This window comes from Atractosteus spatula, chromosome 7, assembly GCF_055471065.1.
Source record: "Atractosteus spatula isolate fAtrSpa1 chromosome 7, fAtrSpa1.hap1, whole genome shotgun sequence".
Taxonomy (NCBI): Eukaryota; Metazoa; Chordata; class Actinopteri; order Semionotiformes; family Lepisosteidae; genus Atractosteus; species Atractosteus spatula.
Window position 1 is genome coordinate 10,390,186 of NC_142712.1, and position 20,692 is coordinate 10,410,877.

The window sequence follows — 20,692 nt, forward strand, 5'->3', positions numbered from 1 at the left end:
GCCGCTTGACAGAAAAAAAGACTAATGTGACCACCATAGCCCGACCTGCCACTGAACCAACTCCATCACTTCAAGCGATTTGCCAGACTGAGAGAGACGACATGTAAACCCGTTTCGACCCACAACTTTTTCTGCAACAAGTGAGGTTTTGGACGAGATCCCAGTTGTAAATTTCACATTATCAGCTGAGCTTTTGTCTACTCCACTGAATATTCAGAGCTACAACCATGAGTGAGCAGACTTCCAACTTTGTCCCCATCTATGTTTCGTCTGAGCCATGTTTTGAGAGTCCCTGGAAATTCCAGGAAAGTCAACTGCAGAGTGCAATGAAGGATGGAATCTTTTCCTTTTCCTGCGCTAACGGGATAGCCTTGGGACTGAGCATTTTCTTTCAAAATCTCATTGTTATAAGCACATGGCTTGCATCTAATTTGAAGGATTGTATATTCCATATAGATCCCATGTTCACATTGTAACACTTGAGAATTAACCTCTTATTCCAAACTAGTATGCTTAAGCAAGATTAATTCACAACAGTAATTATTCACTTGTCTTTTGAAAGTATGGATGCTGCTTATGAGTTTGACTACTGAGTTATATGATTTTTACCTTGTTGCTGTTCTCTTTTGTATTGTCTGAATGCTTGATCAGACTTTTGTATGCGACTTGGTAAATTAATTCTCATATATAGTGATTTTTGTACTGGATTATTTTGTACATTTTATTGTATTAATAAAACAATAGTGTATTATATTCTTTCAATCTGTGTGTATGACACCATTAGTTGTGATTGATTCCTAGTTGCCATTAAGTACTGTCTGAATTCACTTTTTCAGTTTCTTATTGTCTCGGTAAATTCAAACCATTGTCGCCACACAGTAGAATACATTTGTTCATGCACTTTATGCTGTACCATATGGTAAAAAAAAGTCTTATCTACTCATGGCCTACTTGGAAGTTTTTGTCATCTGTGTTGTGCAAAACAGACTCAAAAAGATCTACACTTTTCCAGCAGAGGAGGTTTAGCATGAATAAATACAAGCATGTCAATACTGAAAAAATGTGACGCGTGTCAACATACAGTTTCCTAAATCCCAAATCAATGTCAAATCCTAATTGAAAGATGTAAGGTCTTTTGTTTTTATGTATAATAATTAAAATGTTACTTTTATACCAAAGTATGTCTTAAACACTGTGTCCTCTTTATTTAACCAGAAAAGGAAGCCAGACATGTCACCCGGTAGCACCACCATAAAAATATATACACAGGTTACAGGGTTGTTTGTTCCCATTACCCATAGCTATTCAATATTTAAGATTTTTTTAGTTCTTTTTATATTTACACAATATTACATGTAATTTTAAGATTTTGTTTATTGCATTACTTTGTGTACATCTGTACTGCTTTAAGATGTATTTGTAAGTAATAATTACATTTTAAGAGATTTTACAGTTAGTATTTTAAGCATTTTTTGGTGCCGTTTCCTTATATAGTAAAAAGGAATAGTCATGTGTCATGGAAATATACCTATCAAGGAAGCCACAAGAGAGAGTTCTCACCTGAGTAAGGTCTTTATTTCAATATTGCAATATTGGGAGCCCTGCTCTCACTCTGCAGAGTGCGTCAGAGACTCAACTTGCTACAAGCAGCACAGGCTTTTTATAAAGATGTAATGCAGTGAAAAATAAAGCACTTAGTCCCCATATAATACTTCCCCTTTCCTTAGGACAAGAAAGATTACAACATAGAAACGAAAGAAGAAGCGCCAATACATATTTTGCAAAGTTTAGCAATTGCACTCTGCTCATTTGGTAATCTAGACAGTACATCCTGTTCTGACAACCTGCACGCAGATTTCACATGAAAGACAAACAAAGTGATGATTTGATTGTAAACTTGAAATTTGATGGAAAATAGGGGCTCCCTTATACATGTTCGCTAGAAATTCTTGAAAGACCAAAATCACTGCAATCCACAACTGTTGTATCCTTTTAGTATTTTTATCTATAAAACTGCCTGTTAGACCACTGGACAGGAACAACTACCCTATGTTATATCATTGTTGTGCCGCGAAAACCGATCTTCACACATGTCGTTTCGAATTGTTACACCTTTTATAGTAGCATAATCTAATATACGTTTGAAAAAAGCCTGATTTTATTTTACAAGACAACATATGTTCGGCCTTTTTTCCGCAATGATTGCACTTAAATCAAACATACAGTAAGCCTTATTTAACTACACTACGGCGACAAAAGTAGGACAGTCTTGTTTGACGCTCGATGGTACAGCAAAACGCGTTTGATTACAGTTTGACCACGATATCTTGTCTTTAAACAATGGCAGCGCATTTAAAGAAACGAGTTTATGAAGAATTCTCAAAAGTTGTCCAGGTAAGCAGATCTAACAGACTATTAAAGAAAAACAAATGTGTCTAGAACGTCATATTTAAATAGTTTGTAGTACTCTGCGAGCAAACACGGGGAAAGGAGGAATGCTCAACGCGATCATAAGGCTTCACAGACGGTTAGAAGTTACAGGAAAATGTCCCGAAAGCCTTCGGCCTGTACCGATGAAGCAAATTCCTGTGGATTAAAATAGGCTTATGTTCCTTGTATATCCACGATTTTATCACCGAGTTATTTAAAACTCATCATTTATTTACACCCGTATTTTTTTCATTGTTTTGCCATTAAATTATGTACGATTAAACTTGCACGTACCAATTCAAAGTAATAATAAAAGTTGAAGTTGGCATTGTGCACGCTTTTTAAATTGTTGATTTTAAATGTAATTTTTTAAGTAAAAAAGCAGTGGCATTACCACAGTTTATATATCTGACTCTAAACAAAGAAAAGAGATCGTCAAAACATCTTATTTTTTGTGTTTTTACTACCAGAATCCGTTAACTTTTTTTTAAACTTTAGAATGGATATTGTGGCGTCAGTGTCGTGTTTAAATGTATTAATGTCCATACACCCCCTTATTTTTATTCATATTAATTGAAGAGATTTTGACCTGCTTTATAGTTATGCAGCAGTGTTCTACAGCCGTGCGATGTTAAGTCTTAAAGCAATTGCCAAAAAAAATCATCTTTCAGTTATTCAGTTTGCAGAATTAAATAATAAAAATCGGGGTTTGAAAGACTTTTTTCAACAAATGGGGCTGCCATAAACAAATGACGGATAAAATCAATGGTTTCAGCAACACCAGCAGGAAGAGCTCCCAGCTAAGAAGTTAAGGTTGACCAAACCCAGCAAGTCGGCTGCCCTCCATATTGACCTGTGCAAGGCCAGCAGCCCCACCGAAGCGCTGCAGTACCTCCTTCAGTTCGCCCGCCAGCCCGTGGAGGCCGAAAGCGTGGAGGGGGTGGTACGCATCCTCCTGGAATATTACTACAAGGTATTGTCAAAACAGGGAAGACCCTGGTCTCACGCATGCCTCTGTATCCTTCAATTAGGACTGATTGTTTTGCAGTAGCCATGTCATCCACACTATTCCTCGGACTGTACGAGAGACAAATTCTCAAAACTCACCTTTTTACCACAGCTTGTGTCTGATTGCCCTACGTTCTGTCTGTATAAACATGTATGCTCTTGTTTATTTTTTTCTTTTACCATTTATTATACTTTTTTTTGTCTTTTTCTTTATCACTGTGCACAGCATCCTTGGCTTTTGGAGAGGTGCTTTTTAAACATTAATCGTTTCTTATTATTTTATTGTTATTAGTAATAGTATTTGACTGCGGTAAGCGTCATGCGTTTTCCATCCAAGTAATTATTGATCATGAATAGAACAGGCAATGCATGAGGGTTTAAATAGACTGTTCTTAAATCAATAGATTCTTGTGATCAGCAGGAATGATTAACTGGAGGAACAGAAAGAGCACGATCCCTTTTTGTTAAGGAATAATACAAACCATACTATCAAGTGTTCAAAAGTGTTCTTTTTGCTGTTCAATTTTCAGTCAGTAACTGAGAGTTTGCCTTTTGCTCTGAAGGAAACGGACAGCTCGGTACGACTGAAGATTGCCTCTCTTCTTGGTTTGCTGTCCAGAACTCAAGGCTTTTCTCCAGACTGCATAGTGGATGATGCCATTAATACTCTGAACAATGAAAGTGAGTCATATAATGTTTTTCATAGGATCATTTCTATGCCGGGCTGGACACTTTACTGAGGTTGTGGAACATGTTTCTGAAGTGCTTGTTCATATTTAGACTTTACTTGCTTTTAACCATGACATTTTGTGTTATTGAATGCAGAATCACACCAGGTTCTTGCACAATTGCTGGACACACTTCTGGTCATTGGTTCACAGCTTCCAGAGAGCCAGAGTCTCAGACTTAGATTAGTTGAAGTGGCGTGCAAGGTAAGAAGTGAGACAGTATTATTTGCTTTTGTTCCTGCATGACAGTATGCTTTTAATGATATAAACATTTAGAATTATATTATAATTTTAACTGTGATTTTGTGGGGAGCCTTAGTGTTTATCTATTGTGGAGTTTTTATATAAACAGTGAATTGATTTGAGTGCAAATGTGCAGCACAACACCTTGAATAAAGGCTAAATATTGTATTATATTACTCATTATCTGAGGAGTGGTTACACCACTGGGACCCTAAGTTCAGTTCTGGACCTGGGATTCTAAACCATTATGTGGAGTTTGTAAGTTCTTTCCAAGTTCATGTTGGTTTCCTCTGGGTGCTCTGGTTTCCTCCCTAAGTCTGAAAACATATCGATTGGTTAATTGGCTTCTGGGAAAATGGTCTCTGGTGTGTGTGTGTCTGCCCTGCAATGGACTGGCGTCCCATCCAGGGTGTACCCAGCCGTATGCCTGTTGCTGTCTGGGATAGGCTTCTACTCCCCTGCAACCCTGAATTGGAAGAAGCTGTTGAAAATGGTTGAATTAATCACTACTGGCGTCTGCTGCTATAACTCGATAGATGCGTTCCTGTAAAACCTTGCATTATGCAAGATCGCTCAATAAAAATAACAGGGTTTGTGGGAAAAATACTGTAGGGTTAGGGGCAGACCACTCAAAACCTAACCAAATGCCTTACCAAATTTAATAATTATCCTAATAAAGATGTTTGCACAATTTAAATATGTTAAATTCATAATAAATAAATAAAGAAATGCTACAGTAAATTTAGGACCACCTGAAATTTGATCACCAGCACGCTTCTTAGACACATTCTTGTCACCTTGTCCACTCATATTTAGGGCAATGCAGAAGATTTAGTGAAAATATCACAAAAAGTGAGGAGCACCTCCAAGTTAGCACTTCCAAAACAAAGCACGTGGGACAACTGAGCACCATGTGTATTCCTCTGCGGACCACTGCGTTCAGTTGTGTTACTCCGCGACGCAAAACATAAACACGTCGGGGATGAAATCGCGTATAAGCCAACGCCAGTTTCGTGTTACACAGACATCTTTCCCCTGTTTACCAATCACCTATGAGCCAATTCGCGTTTTGGAAACTCGCGCAATAGCAGAGATCGCTGTATGTGGAGTTTTAGCATCTGTTTTTCTTCTGCAGCATCTCACCGACACATATTTTGGCGTGAGGAATAAATGTCTGCAACTGCTAGGCTGCCTGGGGTCTGTGGAAAAGCTGGCGTCCAAAGAGAGCGAGAGTGTGGCTTTGAAGGATGTGCAGAGCATCGTCAGCGATTACTTCGGCGATCAAGATCCCAGGGTCCGCACGGCAGCTATCAAAGCTATGGTATGAGATTCCTGTCTTGCGAGTTGGCGGGGATCTCAAATGGTTGCTGGGATAGATCCGTCAGAATGTATAATATTCATCTTTTTCATTTCCAGCTGCAGCTACATGAACGAGGCATGAAACTGCAGCAGACCATTTACAACCAGGTAAGCAGCCAAAAAATCTTGAAAAGGAAAGGCAAGAATTATTGCCACGTGTTGGATTGTACTGTACTTGTTTTAGCCGTGTATAAACTATTTTGCCTTTGTATTTGAGGTCTTTCTTAGGAATAATTAGATGTTAGTTTCAATGAAAATTGAAAACAACCCATCAGTTTGGGTGTGAAGACTTCTTCAGGTGTGTGACAGTTGAAATGTTTTTTTTTTAATTTATGTTCAACACAGAATGAACTTCTACGTGTTCCTCTGCTGCTTGCAAATTGATGCAGGTCCGTTCTTGAGCTCTTTAGGTTGTATGTGTGTAAGCATGAAATTTGTACATCATCTGCAGGCCTGCAAGCTGCTTTCAGATGACTATGAGCACGTCCGCTCAGTGGCTGTGCAGATGGTCTGGGTTCTGAGCCAGCTTTATCCCGAGAGGTAGGTTTACTCTTGTATGTCTTGTATCTATCCATTGTTTTGGGGGGAATATTCAAAAATCATTTTGTTTTGAAGCTTGATAATTTTTAGGATTAAACTGGCCTTACATACCCAAAGGGAAAAAAAAACCTAATTATTTCTAAACCTGTGTATTCAGTCCATATTGTGTTTTTCGAAAATATCCAAAGCTGAGTTTTCCTATCATTGTTTTTAAATGTAGCATAGTCCCTATTCCCTCTTCGAATGAAGAAATCCGACTGATTGATGATTCATTCGGCAAAATTTGCCACATGGTCAGTGACGGATCGTGGGTAGTCAGAGTCCAAGCTGCAAAATTGTTGGTAAGTTCCGTATCAGTGTAGAACTCAGTTTACATCCAAGCCGTTGCATTGAGCAGAAGCAACACTCAATTTATTTTATTTTGCAGGGCTCAATGCAGCAAGTTAGCGCTCACTTTCTAGAACAGACGTTGGACAAGAAACTGATGTCAGATCTGAGGGTAAGTTATAAAACAGCAGCATGGCAGCTGCGAGAGATTTATCTGGACTTTTTGTCATTGTTTTTTCATGAAAATAGTCACACATTGACTGCTGTCCCTCCCTCCCTTCAGAGAAAGCGTACTGCCCATGAGAGAGCTAAGGAGCTGTACAGCTCTGGGGAGTTCTCCTCAGGCAGAAAATGGGCAGATGACGCACCGAAGGAGAAAGTGGACACGTTCTCTGTCAATCTGATTGACTCTGGAGCCTGTGGAGCATTTGTGCATGGGCTGGAGGATGAGATGTATGGTGAGCATCTTAACCTAAAAGCTACAGAGAAAGTTATTAGTCCCCTGTGGGGCTTACAGAAATGTGTCTCTCCCCGTTCCCTGGCAAGACTTCTGCAGCGCGCCTTTATGAGCTTCGAACACCGTGCAGATGTGTCTGGAGCACTCTGCTACCATGCTGTCTTCCAGGGGTTTGATGGTGGTGGGGTTGTCCTGCCATGGGCCACCTTCCCACACTTCTGCATCAGTTAGATCACCTCCCATCTAGGCTCTTAATGTTGTACATTGGTGCAGTACTTTACTGGAAGTTTTTCCTGTTCCCATTAGAAGCTGGGTTCTGTGGTACTGCAAACATTCTAAGACATAGCCATTGTTGGCAAATTAATGTTTTTCCATAAAAAATAATCCTTGCAACTTATGTAGCACTTTTCTGGACACTCAACTGAAAGCGCTTTACAGGTAATGGGGACTCCCCTCCGCCACCACCAACGTGTAGCCCCCACTTGGATGACGCGACAGCAGCCATAGTGCGCCAGAACACTCACCACACACCAGCTATCAGTGGGGAGGAGAACAGTTATGAAGCTGATTCATAGATAATCGGTAAAGGCCAGGGGGAAATTCGACCAGGTCTCCGGAGGAACCCCCCTACTCTTTTCGAGAAATGCCCTGAGCAATACGTCTGTGTGTTTCTGCTGTGTGCAGAGGTGCGGATTGCAGCCGTGGAGGCCCTGTGTGCACTGGCTCAGTCCTCGGCCAGCTTCGCGGAGAAGTGCCTGGATTTTCTAGTGGACATGTTCAACGACGAGATCGAAGAAGTTCGGCTGCAGTCCATCCACGCCTTGCGCCAGATCTCCACCCACATCACCCTGCGAGAAGACCAGCTGGACACGGTGCTGGCTGTGCTGGAGGTACACCTAGCTAACCCAGAATGATTTCTTTTTTCACTTTTGAGATGTTACCAGTTCAAGCTTTTCCATTTTAATGTATTACTACATATTTATCCTAAGTGTTTTGCACCCACCGTCCAGAAACGGCTCAGAGGGTGCACTTTCTGCAATGTGAATGAATGAGAGTTTAGATGTGTGTGTGATCATACAGTCTGTCCATCTGTGAACTCTACAAAAGACATAATGGCCTGTGTATGTAGTTGTGCTTTCTGAAACTGAAGAAATAAAGCAAAAAAAAAAAGAGAAACAAAATCTGAAATACTTTTCTCCTGTGTCAACCAGGACTCTTCTCGGGACATTAGAGAAGCCTTGCATGAGCTCTTGTGCTACACTAATGTATCTACAAAGGAGTGCATTCATCTGTCCCTCGTGGAGCTGCTCAAGAACTTGACAAAGTACCCAACGGACCGCAACTCTGTCTGGAAGTACGTTGCTATCTGCTGAAGATCTTTGCATTTGTCCAGAAATGAAATGTGGACATCAGCTTGTAGAGATCAATGATTATTTTTTTCAACATTGTGAAGCTTCAGAATTACCTATGGAAATTAGAAACTTGAGATATTTTAGTAGCGCATATGAACATAATGTCTGTTTTTACATGGATTTTTCCTTTCTTCGGGTGGTTTATTTGATCCCTTGTTCTTTTCAGGTGTTTGAAGTTTCTAGGGGCAAGGCATCCTACATTAGTGCTGCCTATAGCCCCTGAGCTCCTGAGCACACATCCCTATTTTGACACTCCTGAACCAGACATGGATGACCCAGCGTGTATCTTTTCAATGTCTTGGAGGAGGGGGGGGAATTTCCATTTGTATATTATTTAATTTAAAATGATCTTCTCTAACATTTGGAATTAATTTTATGTGACCGTATTCATGTAATTCAACATCTGAAAGGTATTAGCAAATGTGAATTTTTAATATTTTGTTTCTGAATGATTTCCCTTGACCTTTGCTCTGTAGACATTGCTGTTCTGGTTTTGGTTTTTAATGCTGCCAAGTCTTGCCCTACCATGCCAGCACTTTTTTCAGACCACACATTCAGACATTATTCCTACCTGAGGGACAGCCTTTCTCACCTAGTCCCACAGCTAAGGGTAAAACTTAAACCTCATTTGTTACTCCCAGATCTTCAGCTGGAATTTATCATGGACTACTGATGATTGCTTCTAAAATGAATATTGTGTAAACAAAGTATTACAAAAATTAATATAGTAGCACTTATGTGACATAGTTAAGAATGATGAATAATTATAGCATGACTGCCATATTGTTTGTAAAAGAAGTTCAAGAATAGAGTTAAGTGTCATATAGAAACACAGCACTTAGCCCTTTTAAGAGCTCTTAATGTATGATGGTGTGAGTTAGTGGGTACTTTCCATTGACTGCGTCCCACAGAGGACCCAGTGGAAGATTTAATATTCTGAACAAAAGCCTGGGATAATCGTGGCGCTGTCGTTGCTTGTGTTCCTGTCTAGCTGCCAGGGCAGAAGCTGGTGTCTGTGTCCGATGCCTCCAGCATGGGATCCAGTGTGGAGTCCTCTCAGCAGTTCCTCCAGGACAGCCTGGCCAGAGTCTGCACCATCCAGCACCTGGAGGCCCCTGGGGCCCAGGACCTGCTGGACTTTACTATCAGGTGACAGAGGAAAGCCAGTCTGGGGAGAGCTGACAAGGGAGGGGGGGGGGGGCATCATGGGTCTGCCTCTGGTGAATCTAGTAACTACTTTGCCTAAAAAAAGAACAGGATAACCTTTTAAATACAGCCATATTCTACTTGGTTTCTTGTTCAAAGAAAAGGGTCAGCTAGTGTTGTAGAGCTTAAAATCAAGGTGGTTTTTAATGTCAACGTATTCTATTTAAAAACAACACTTTTGCTACGTATATAAACACTAACTGAGTGAGATGTTAAATCGAATGATTACTTAGCTAACAGTGGACTTCTCTCACACCTCCCCAGGGATCTCCAGAGACTGGGAGAGCTGCAGACCGAGCTGTCGGGGGCTGCTGATTTTTCGGCAACGTATCTTCGCTGCCAGCTGTTGCTCATGAAAGTAAGGACGGCCGGCATCAAAAGAGGCTTTTCTTCCCCGAGGAACAGCCAAACAGCGATTTGCCGTAACGTGTGGGCTGGTGTTTCCCAGGCTTTGCAGGAGAAGCTGTGGAACGTGGCTGTCCCCCTGCACCTGAAACAGAATGCCATGGCCTCCGCAGCCGCTCGGCAGGTAAGGGCGCGGGCGGGCGGGGACGAGCTGGATGAACAGGCGATGGCCGCCTCTGTTACGGCGCGTGAAGGGAGGAGTCCTGGTGGCGTAGCAGGGGGTTTTCACCTCTGTCAGATAGCCTTCCTTTGCAGATTGGGTACATGAGCCAAGTACAATAATAATTATAATAATTGCTTACACTTATATAGCGCTTTTCTGGACACTCCCACACCACCACCAATGGGCAGCATCCACCTGGATGATGCGACGGCAGCCATAGTGCGCCAGAACGCTCACCACACATCAGCTATCAGTGGGGAAGAGGACAGTAATGAAGCCAATTCATGGATGGGGATTATTAGGAGGCCATGATTGGTAAGGGCCAATGGGAAATTTGGCCAGGACGCCGGGGTAACACTGGGATTTTTATTGACCACAGAGAGTCAGGACCTCGGTTTTAGGTCTCATCCGAAGGACGGCGTCTTTTTGCAGTATAGTGTCCCGGTCACTATACTGGAGCATTAGGACCCACACAGACTGCGGGGTGAGCATCCCTCGTTTTATAAGAATCGGAAATGAATACTTTCTGAATTCTGCAAAGAATCTCTTTAAACACTGGCTGCCTGCAGCACTGTCCCGTTCCTTTCTTACATCCCACGTTACATTAAGCATTGGTATGAACAACTAAAAAGCCCCAGTTCTTAATATAATATTCTGTGATGTAGAGAACACCAGTCTCTTCCCAGCGTGTCTTGATCTCCACATGCTAGACGTCCACAGCTAAATAAATAACAGTAAGAGGATTTATGATGTTGAATGGCTGTTTCAGATTCTGGAAGAGACTTACAAGCTCGAGTTCCTGTACAGCGGGCTGGAGAACAGACAGGTGGCCATCATTCACCATGTCAGACTGCAGGCCAAGGCGCTCCAGCTAGTCCTGACGGCTCGCACCAGACGAGGGCAAGTCATGCTGTTAGACACTGCTCGCTAACACAGAAGCAGAAAAATAAAAGCTTACTATTTTGTATGTAGAACAATAGCTTGACTTGGTTAAACGCTTAGTGTATAACAACGTGAACCTTTTGTTCTGAATTTGATGTATATTAAAATACTTTCATCTCCTCTCCCTGCAGTAGAAAGAAAAGTAGTCTCTGTTTTTTTTTTTCAGGGTGGAGCCTTTGTTGAGTATCTGTGAAAAGTTTCTTCAAGACGTGGATGCATTTCAGAGGTACTACATATCCTGCAACTCTTAAAACATTAACCCTGAGTAGCTTGTTCAAGACACCCCAAATCATTGGTATAAGAAGGTACCTCCTTTTCCCAGTTTAAAGTGCCTTTCACCCTATGGTTCATGTTCACTGTTGATTTTAAAATAGTCCATTGGATTGTCTTTTCCAATACCTTTGAGGGTTTATAAAACTCCTCATAGTCTTCACCATTCAAGATTAAAACGATTTGGTTATTTTAGCCTGTCGCTATGGAACACTACTAGAATGACAGGATTGCAATTACTCATAATAGGAGCTTTGGGATTTTTTTTAATTGGTTGGTTTCCAAATTATGTTGTCATGATTTTTATATACCTTTTTTCTCTTTGAACATTTAGCAGGAAAAACTAAACAGGAACAATCACATGATCTCATTCTCCCATCCCCTGTTTCTCCAAGGTGTTTTGCCTCAGAATTGCCCCATTTCCAAGATAGTTTTGTGGAGAAGCTGCTGGAATTGATGCCCAGGCTTGTGGCCTGTAAGCCGTTAGACCTGGTGAAGATCCTGCAGACCACACTCAGACAGAGTGGCTTCCTGCACCTCAAGCTGCCTGAACAGGTCAGTGTCCAGCATCACATCTGTAGTTACTGACCCGGAGTTGGTCTTTCACTATAAGCGTTTCTGCACATTTAATAGCACTGTGACCCTTATGGCTTTTCCAAGTATTTACATGTGTGCAGACTGACTTTGGAGCTAATTCTACAATACACAAGATCCTAGTTACTTGCCCTTGGTTTTCCAGTACCATACACAGATTCTGAGTTGTAGGATATGTTACATCCTTTTTTCTATTTATATATGTATTAGATCCACAGGGCAACTGCAACCATCATTGAGACAAATGGAGAATCTGATAATCCCCTGAGATTCACCTCTGGATTAGTGATGGCCCTGGACATTGACGCAACACTTGAACATGTGCAGGATCCACAAAATTGTGTTAAAGTTCAGGTACGTACACGAAGATGTGAGGCAACCTGAGATCTATTGGCTGTAAAGGGGTAGCGAGGGAAAATTGTGAGTTTTGGATTTGGTTTTAGACTGGATTATGGTTAGAGTAGGAAGCTTTATGGTTAAAGGAAAAAGTAATTTTAGGGTTGCATTTAGACTGTGGAAGAGTACAGTTTTTTTGGTTCAGGTGGCATTTGGACTAGAGTGACTTGTGTGTTATTAACTATGCATGTGTTACCCTTATAGGTTCTGTACCCAGATGGACAAGCACATATAATCCACCCCAAACCCAGTGATTTCAGAAAGCCTGGGCCTGGAAGGCACAGGCTCATAACTCAGGTGTACCTCTCCCATTCTGCCTGGACAGGTATGAAACAGTGTGCCATCCGTAACTTAATTAGCCCAAGGACATGGCTTAGTAAAAACTATTACTGTTAGTGCTTTTGTCTATAACTATAAAATGCTTTCAGACTTCAGATGGTATGTTATAACTTAGTTTGTGATTGTTGGGCTGTCAAAAACAAGGAAGTATCATTGAAATCAGGTGCCTCGAGCTTCGTTGGTTTTCGGGTCACTTTAAAAAATATTTTTTTATCTTTATGGCATAGAAGATTGCATACATTGAATATTGAATACATTTCTTCTTGTATTAAAACAGTAAAAGATGGTTTATGAGATAAGAGGTGATGGAATAGATATAGTAAATATGCTAAGTGAATATTTCACACAAATCTTTGCAATTTAAAATGTCAATAACATGACATTTGTTTCAAAACAGTATCCTTCAGTATTACAGTATGTGTAATTTTAATATAACTGACTTAATATAACACCCTACAGACTAGGGTGGCTGAAAAGAAATACCCATACCTCACATTTACATTTTACATTGCTTTTACATTTTCAAACTCATTTAATAAGGCTTGTGCTTTTTAAAAAAAAATGGTAATGTGCTATTTTGTTGTTGACAAAAGCTTTTCTTGTTTGATTGTCACTGTAATGAAAAATGCAGGTAGGCAGCTGAATACAGATCGTAGTGCAGGAAGTTGCCTAATGTGTGCCATTGTTGCAGAGCCTTGCCAGATTGAGGTGAAGCTACTGCTTGCCTACAGCTCCGGCTCAAGCAGAGTGCCCTCCCTCAAGCCAGCCTGGAATGACAGCACAGACGGGATGCCACCCATGGACAGCTCCATTGAAGGCACAATTCCCTTCAGCAAGCCTGTGAAGGTCTTCATCATGCCCAAACCTGCCAGGCGCTGACCCGCACCTTGACACTTCACCCTTGTTAGTCAAAAGACGATGATTATGAAGCTTCATGCTACACACTGTGGATAGAATTTCCTTAAAAGAAATGGCATTCGCACTCTGTATTCATCCTAAAAGATGTAAATAGGACAACTGTAATTTAATATTTTTTCTAAATAGTTTTGTTTCATAAATGTTTTGTATAAATGTGTTGTATGATGATACTGGAGGAAAACTAAATTAAACCTTACTAAGAATATGTGAACAATTTTAGTCTCCATTACATTATATACATCCTCTGCTAATATACACTGGAGTGAACGTCCATAAAAAATTTCAAAATAATTCAGTCTGCTATGTACATATAGCCTTATATTTTAATTCTGGAAGGAAGGAAACAGAAATTATAACCCTTCGAAAATGTTTTATTTGTAGCAATTGAAAACAAAGTCTAACGTATGGGCTATTTAGATATATTAATTTACAAGTCACTTTAACACCTTGTTCAGTTTGAACCGAATTCTACATCTGAGCCAAACGCTCTAACAGTGTTGCCAGAAGCTCTACGAAAGCCTTCCCTTGGAATTGACTAGGCTGACATCTCAGCAGGTTGAGTGGAAAACGCCTCCCACTTTGACTCCTTGCCCAGCCAGTGTGTTGTACTCTCTGACAGCCTTCTCTGTCTGAAAGACCTTCACATCCACACCCTTCTGCTTGACATACTCCAGGGTGGATGAAGGCACCTGGTGGAGAAAAATAAGTCTTTAGAGCTTGATTCATTGTAACTCTGCATGTAATATTTTAAAATTGAATTTGAAACGATTCAACACCTATTCAATTAAACCATTGGAGACAATGATAGGCTAGAAGTGGGACATTCAACATATAAAATCTGGCCTGTGGGGTGAGGGCTAAGGTAAAGGTTGTTTCATTTTTGATTATTTAAAACTGACTTGGGCTGCATCTCGGATCACTTAAAAATCTTCCTTGATTTAGCTTTTTTTGCATGTCATCCATGCAATTCAAAAGGAAGAGGTGTCATTTGTACCTGTAAGGCTTCACTCATCCCCCGGCCAATTACCAAGGTGTTCACCCCTTTCTTCAGAATTTCCTCCAGGTCAGCAGGCTGAACCCCAGGGTGATGCTAAAGATAACAAGGAGATACATGCAAAACAATAGTACTAGAAAACATTTTTGAACCAGATCTTTTTCTATGTCGATCTACTGCTCAGCCCAAGCTGAAATAATAAAATTAGGTTTGTGGTATTACCTCGACACAAAGAGAAGATGGTGTTCAAATCTGGACTTGGCATCTACTTGTACAACCCTTGATCTACCACACTACAGATTATAACAATTATTCCTTGCCCCCCACAGTCATTTAATTCATTGGCACTGTATTGAATGCAAATAGGGCTAGATTTCGTTGTGGAATGTTTCAGAATTGTGTTCATGGTCTTGACAGTGACACATTGTTTTGTAATGGAGTTATTTTGTTCATTCACACTGGTTTTAAATCACTTACATCGGTGCCAGTTTCTCTCCAGTCCCAGGCACGGCTGCCTCCGGGCCATACTTTGCAGTCCTTATAGGATGCAGAACATCCCTTCACCTTCATATGTCCCCAGGACAGAGCTGCGATCTCAGGCGATGACATTTGGGCTTGTCAGTCACATTCAGACTAAACCTGGAACACTGACAGTAATGCAACTGTTTGAGGATTTAACTGTGAAAAAAATACGATTGAGCAATAATGTAAAAATGTGGAATTGGTTGGAACACTGCAACCAACAATGACAAAAAGACGCCTTAAAATGACAATAAACAGACAGGGAGACAGGAAATATAATCATCCATCCTATTTAAAGTTCTTAATTCCATTGCCATATACTGTATGTGTTGTCAGAAGGAAGACTGGATTTAGTAAATAATATATTAGTCGTATATGGTTACATCACTCAATCATTGTCTAAAAGCCAAAACTGAAAATTGTTTTACTGGCACGAATATTTTCCACGTTCGCATCTAATTACAACATACCGAAGTCACCAATTTAAAGGGGGGAATCGATTTTTACCTCACTAGAATTAATTGCAAAAGGATTAAGTTTAAGGTTGTGTTTTTTTAAGAACGAAAGTATTCTAGAACTCTAAATTGTTTTTTTAATACAAAGATCGTTTCATTCTAGCCTTGCAAGTTTTGCTTAACGCTACAACAGCATAGTACTGTAACTAAACAGTGCAAAACGCATTGCATTGAATATAAGATCCTGGATGTTTTTAAGATAAGAAATGTTTCTTTTTAGTGTACATATATATAAAATTGATTCATGGCACTGCAAGTAGATTAGTAAGCGACTTAAAACAGCATTTTACTGCCCAGCAGTTCTGATCCGGGAGTTGCATGACAACATAAACAATGTGCCAAAAAGAACCTTCTAGCAGGAGCCTCGACAACTAACTCGAATGTGATCGAGAGCACAATTTCCACTCAATTCACGGCCTATAAGCAAAAAAAGAAGCAAAAACAAAGTACAAACGAATCCTTCGCTCTTCTCAGAAACCGTAAACCATACCGGAAGGCAGGTGTGTCCTGTTAATGCTTAAAAAAACACCGAAAAGCACAATACACACACTAACCCCAGACCTCCACCTCCTGTCCTCGCCTTATTTGCCAAAAGCGCCGTAACCCCACCCTGCATCGTTAGGCCACACCCACCTCCTCAAGCCTACATACGTTTCCCGTCCAATCACAAAGGGCTGCTCTTCTCTAGCCCCACCCCCTCTTTCCATTGGACAGTCAAGAGGCTGGTTAGGACCGAGTAACACGGGAGGTAACCTCATGCTTACTTTGTCCATCTTTCATTTGCGAGAAGTAGTGACAGTGGTTCACCCGATTTCACAGTTAACGCAGCTGTCTGTAAAATCCCGCCCAGTCCGGTAGTGAATTTCAATTAAGGATTCAACTGTGATGGCCAGGGGGCTTTCACAGCAACTCGGAGACTGACAGTTGTAGGAAAGCACACATCAGGAGTAAGGTATAAAAAAAAATCAAAACACTAATCCTTTAAAGAATGTGCAGTTGATCATTATGCGTTCCATATCACCCAGATACTGATTAGGTCAAGCTGTGTCTTTGAATTTAGCTGCTAGGCAACAGCGACTTTAAAGAGCTACATATTTCAACAGCTACAATTGGAGAAAATGTGCAGCAGTCAAATAATATTTCTGTCACTCCACAAAGATGGCCTGTATGGCAGAGAGCAAAACTCATCTCAAATCCTTCAAGCAGTTTGCATTGACGCATTTGAATGTTACACGAACTTGTGGTAAAAGGTTTTGTAGTCTGACAAGACAAAACTGAAACCTTTCGGTCCAAATGCAGCCATATCACCCTGAAACTCACAACTCACAACTGACAACCCACTGAAGCTCAGCAGGTGTGAGCCTGGTCAGTACCTGGATGGGAGACCTCCTGGGAAAAACTAAGGTTGTTGCTGGAAGAGGTGTTAGTGGGGCCAGCAGGGGGTGCTCACCCTGTGGTCCATGTGGGTCCTGATCCCCCAGTATAGTGAGGGGGACACTATACTGTAAACAGGCGCTGTCCTTCGGATGAGACCTAAAACCGGGGTCCTGACTCTCTGTGGTCGTTAAAAATCCCAGGGTGTTTCTCGAAAACAGTAGGGGTGTAACCCCGGTGTCCTGGCCAAATTTCCCATTGGCCCTTACCAATCATGGTCTCCTAATAATCCCCATCTATGAATTCATTAGTCTGTTCTCCTCCCACTGACAGCTGGTGTGTGGTGAGTGTACTGGTACACTATGGCTGCTGTCGCATCATCCAGGTGGGGGTTACACATTGGTGATGGTGGAGGGAAGTCATCCTTACCTATAAAGCGCTTTCAGTGGAGTGTCCTGAAAAGTGCTATATGTGTAAGCAATTCTAAGTAGTAAAAAGCATTACATCTGACACAAAGCCCAACATAGTGCCTTGTTCAGTTCATATCATCCCTGCTGTCACATAGGGTGATGGCAGCACTACACCACAGTTCTGTTCCCATGGGACTGGGAAGCTTGTGAAGACTAATAGGAACATTGATAGAGAAACATTTTGGCCAATGGTTTAAGAATAAGACGGTGGATGTTCAGTCCTGACTTGAATCCTATCAAGAATCTGTAGAAAGACTTGAAAACTGCTGTCCATAACTGCACCTAACTGCACCTCAGGCAACTTGAGAGAGCCATGAAGAAGAGGCAAGAAGTTTCTACCAAGTCAGTATGCAAAGTTTGTAGGGTCAGTTGCTGTTAAGGGCGCTGCCACCATATACTGAGTTCATGGGTCTGAATACGTATGCAATCAACATCTCTCTCAGCCTGGTCTCTTTAGTTTTTGATTACATTTACTGTAACGTATCATACGTAGCTTCACAACAACATAACTGTTCTTTTTCATTGGCAGGCATAATGCTTTCATTAGTAGGCATTTTTATACTAATTGTATCACAACCAAGGTTCAAACCAATGTGTGCAACTCAGTGTTGTGTACATTACAATAACAATTTATTTTGCAAAGATTACTAATCTACATTCAACTCGTACACCGATTACTATTATTGGACAGCGGGTCATAAATTAGTGTTAGTGCACAAATTCACACGCATACTGACAGTGTAACGCTGTGATGCTTCACAGCCCCCTGACTGGGTGGCGCTATTAGGTGGCTGAAATGAGGATTATATCCGACAGCCTGCACACTTCCTCGTCAGTTCTGCTGTTATTCATCTGTCCAGCTCTGGAGAAACTCCGCGGCTGCACAGACTTTTGGGCTTGTGGATGCGCGACCTGGCGCCGTTTTTTTTTTTACCGGATGAGTTCACGCAGATGCCTGGAACAGACGTGGTGGAGACTCTGCGCAGACATCTGGACCTTCAGCTGCATCCACTTCCCCCCCGTCTAGACTGCAGCCTTGAGCCTGCGCATGACGTCACGATCTGTGCAGACGGCGTGTGGCTAGTTTTCTTGGAGGACGGATTTCTGGCAACATATTGTTCTGTGTTTTTGTTTTTTGAATACTTCACTTTCATTACTTAATGTTCAATAAAACCTGAAGAAATAAAACAGTTTTAGAGGAACTTTCGTAGCATGCGGAGCTAAACACGGAGGTGGTGTAGAGTTAACCCTTTAACGTTATGATACGCCATCAGCTCACAATACCTCCCAACTAAACAGAATAACTAAATTGTTGTGAAGCTAAATATCACTTGAGGTATTAAAACATTTGTGCTATACATCAGTGCAAAATGCCACCACTATAACTTTATTTAAATCGCTATATATTGCAAGGTAATGTATGCACTGCCCGTTAGCATGTACAGCTTGCTGCTGACAAACATCTCTACTTCTTTTGGCTCAGCAGGCTGAACCAGGACACCTCCTTCCTAGGAAATGGGTAAATTCCAACACCAGGCTGATTCCTATGTTAAAAATGGATTGATGCCGACTTTGCCTAATATTCCAAAAACAGTCCCATAGCCATCCATAAAACCGTGCGTTTCCTTTTGAGACCGTAAAAGCAATGTGAAAAAAAGTGAGAAAATATGACAGATTTGGAAACATTATATTTTACATAGCTGCTGCTGCAGCATTGTTCTATATTAATCTTATATATATATATTGCTGCCAGCTCTAAATTTACGCATACTGTTGCTACTTTACACTTAGTTGTTGGTACGTAAGCTACTGTTTTATGTTCGTGTCTCCCAACAATTTGTGATGTATTTTTTTATGTGAGGAAACACGCAAGTAATTCATTGTACTGTAACGACCGCAGGGTTCGGTACGGAATGGAGCGGGCGTAAGACCCAGGGAATGGGGTTGAACAATACATTTAATACCCAGAACCGGGGAAAAGTACACACAGGGACAGGGCTTACAGCACCGCACCTGAACCAACACCAGCACACACGAAGGGATGAGGCTGTGTCCCTGCCTCCGCCCCACTATATACAGTCCCGTTGTCCCGCCCCCAGGCGCTGCTCTCAGGCCGCCATGCGTGCGTTTGGCTAAAGCGCCCCGCGAGGCGCTACACTGCCCGCGCCTGGAGAGTCGAGCGTCCCGCCGAGCCCAGCCCGTCCCTCCAGGCTGCACACGCAAGGCAGGCTCCGTCTGGGAAGGCTCTCCGTCCGTGCCAGGACCCTCCGTCCCGCTGCTGACACCAATGTAACGCGACGGCTTCGGCGAGGATAGACACAGGAAGTCAGGCTCTTCTTAACTGAGAACACGGCGCTTCATTAATCGGACGTGCGTCCGGCACAACAAAGGGACAGTCTGCAACACACTGGGGTCAATTCGGGACCAGTTACACAGGTATAGGATGGTAATTGGGTACATGTGTAAAAGGGGTGCAAAACCAGGGAAACGACATGAGTCCGGGCGATCTTGCGACTGTGTACACCTGTTTCACGATTGGTCAGCAGCACTGGCCAGTGGCTCTCCTAGTCCCCGCCCTGACCACTACTACACCCTGCCCCTCGCCGCGCACCCCAGCCGGGCGCTCTTCGGCCGCAACGCCAGGCGAGGGCGCTACAGTACTCAATACGACAATAAACTTAAATCTCGACTACTCGTGGTGGGTCTCAGTACAGAGCCTTTTCATACCACGGTGATGTAGACTAATGATATCCAGATTTATTCTCGTAGTTTCCATCACATGCTCATGTGTTGGAAATGACACTGGAAGATTCATTTGTGTCACTCATAGTAGAAGACCCCTTGCTGACAAATTCAAGTTTGCAGGACAAGACAAACATAACGTTCATTTAATTAATTTACTGCAAAGACCATTTATACTCATTGCTGTGGTAAGACAGAGTTTGAAGTTCCTGAAACACAAAGGGGATACGACAGCACCCATTTATTTTGTCATTATTAAACCGAGGTGCACTTTACATTTTTTAAATCGTGTACATTCATTGACAATATATTTTGCACAGATGATTAATCTGCATCAA

General features: G+C 41.7%; 2 protein-coding genes across 10 annotated transcripts; one reads left to right on the top strand and one right to left on the bottom strand.

Moving 5' to 3' along the window:
- The first annotated feature begins 2,261 nt into the window (after positions 1–2,261).
- On the top strand, positions 2,262–13,948 carry ints4 (integrator complex subunit 4). 2 transcript variants are annotated; one of them, XM_088920546.1, is made up of 23 exons: positions 2,262–2,394; positions 3,206–3,403; positions 4,002–4,119; positions 4,264–4,370; positions 5,545–5,730; positions 5,826–5,876; positions 6,220–6,308; positions 6,529–6,649; positions 6,736–6,807; positions 6,919–7,093; positions 7,777–7,982; positions 8,304–8,446; positions 8,671–8,786; positions 8,981–9,114; positions 9,496–9,653; positions 9,975–10,068; positions 10,159–10,239; positions 11,048–11,178; positions 11,387–11,446; positions 11,886–12,045; positions 12,295–12,438; positions 12,685–12,805; positions 13,511–13,948. In XM_088920546.1, the coding sequence occupies exons 1-23, from the start codon at positions 2,341–2,343 to the stop codon at positions 13,696–13,698; spliced, it is 2,907 nt and encodes a 968-aa protein (XP_088776672.1). In that variant the 5' UTR covers positions 2,262–2,340; the 3' UTR covers positions 13,699–13,948. The 2 variants fall into 2 exon arrangements, 1 of the variants encoding a protein (XP_088776672.1); XR_016091302.1 differs by lacking the exons at positions 12,295–12,438; positions 12,685–12,805; positions 13,511–13,948 and having other exon boundaries at positions 10,658–11,178.
- Positions 13,949–14,093: 145 nt separating this feature from the next.
- Positions 14,094–16,381, bottom strand: aamdc (adipogenesis associated, Mth938 domain containing). Of its 8 annotated transcripts, none has more exons than XM_088921198.1 (4): positions 16,323–16,381; positions 15,209–15,409; positions 14,732–14,827; positions 14,094–14,426 (listed from the first exon to the last, which is right to left on the bottom strand). In XM_088921198.1, the coding sequence occupies exons 2-4, from the start codon at positions 15,338–15,340 to the stop codon at positions 14,286–14,288; spliced, it is 369 nt and encodes a 122-aa protein (XP_088777324.1). In that variant the 5' UTR covers positions 15,341–15,409; positions 16,323–16,381; the 3' UTR covers positions 14,094–14,285. The 8 variants fall into 8 exon arrangements, with proteins under 8 accessions (XP_088777324.1, XP_088777323.1, XP_088777327.1 ...); XM_088921197.1 differs by having other exon boundaries at positions 15,209–15,378; positions 16,323–16,373; XM_088921201.1 differs by having other exon boundaries at positions 15,209–15,378; positions 16,317–16,372.
- Positions 16,382–20,692: the final 4,311 nt, after the last annotated feature.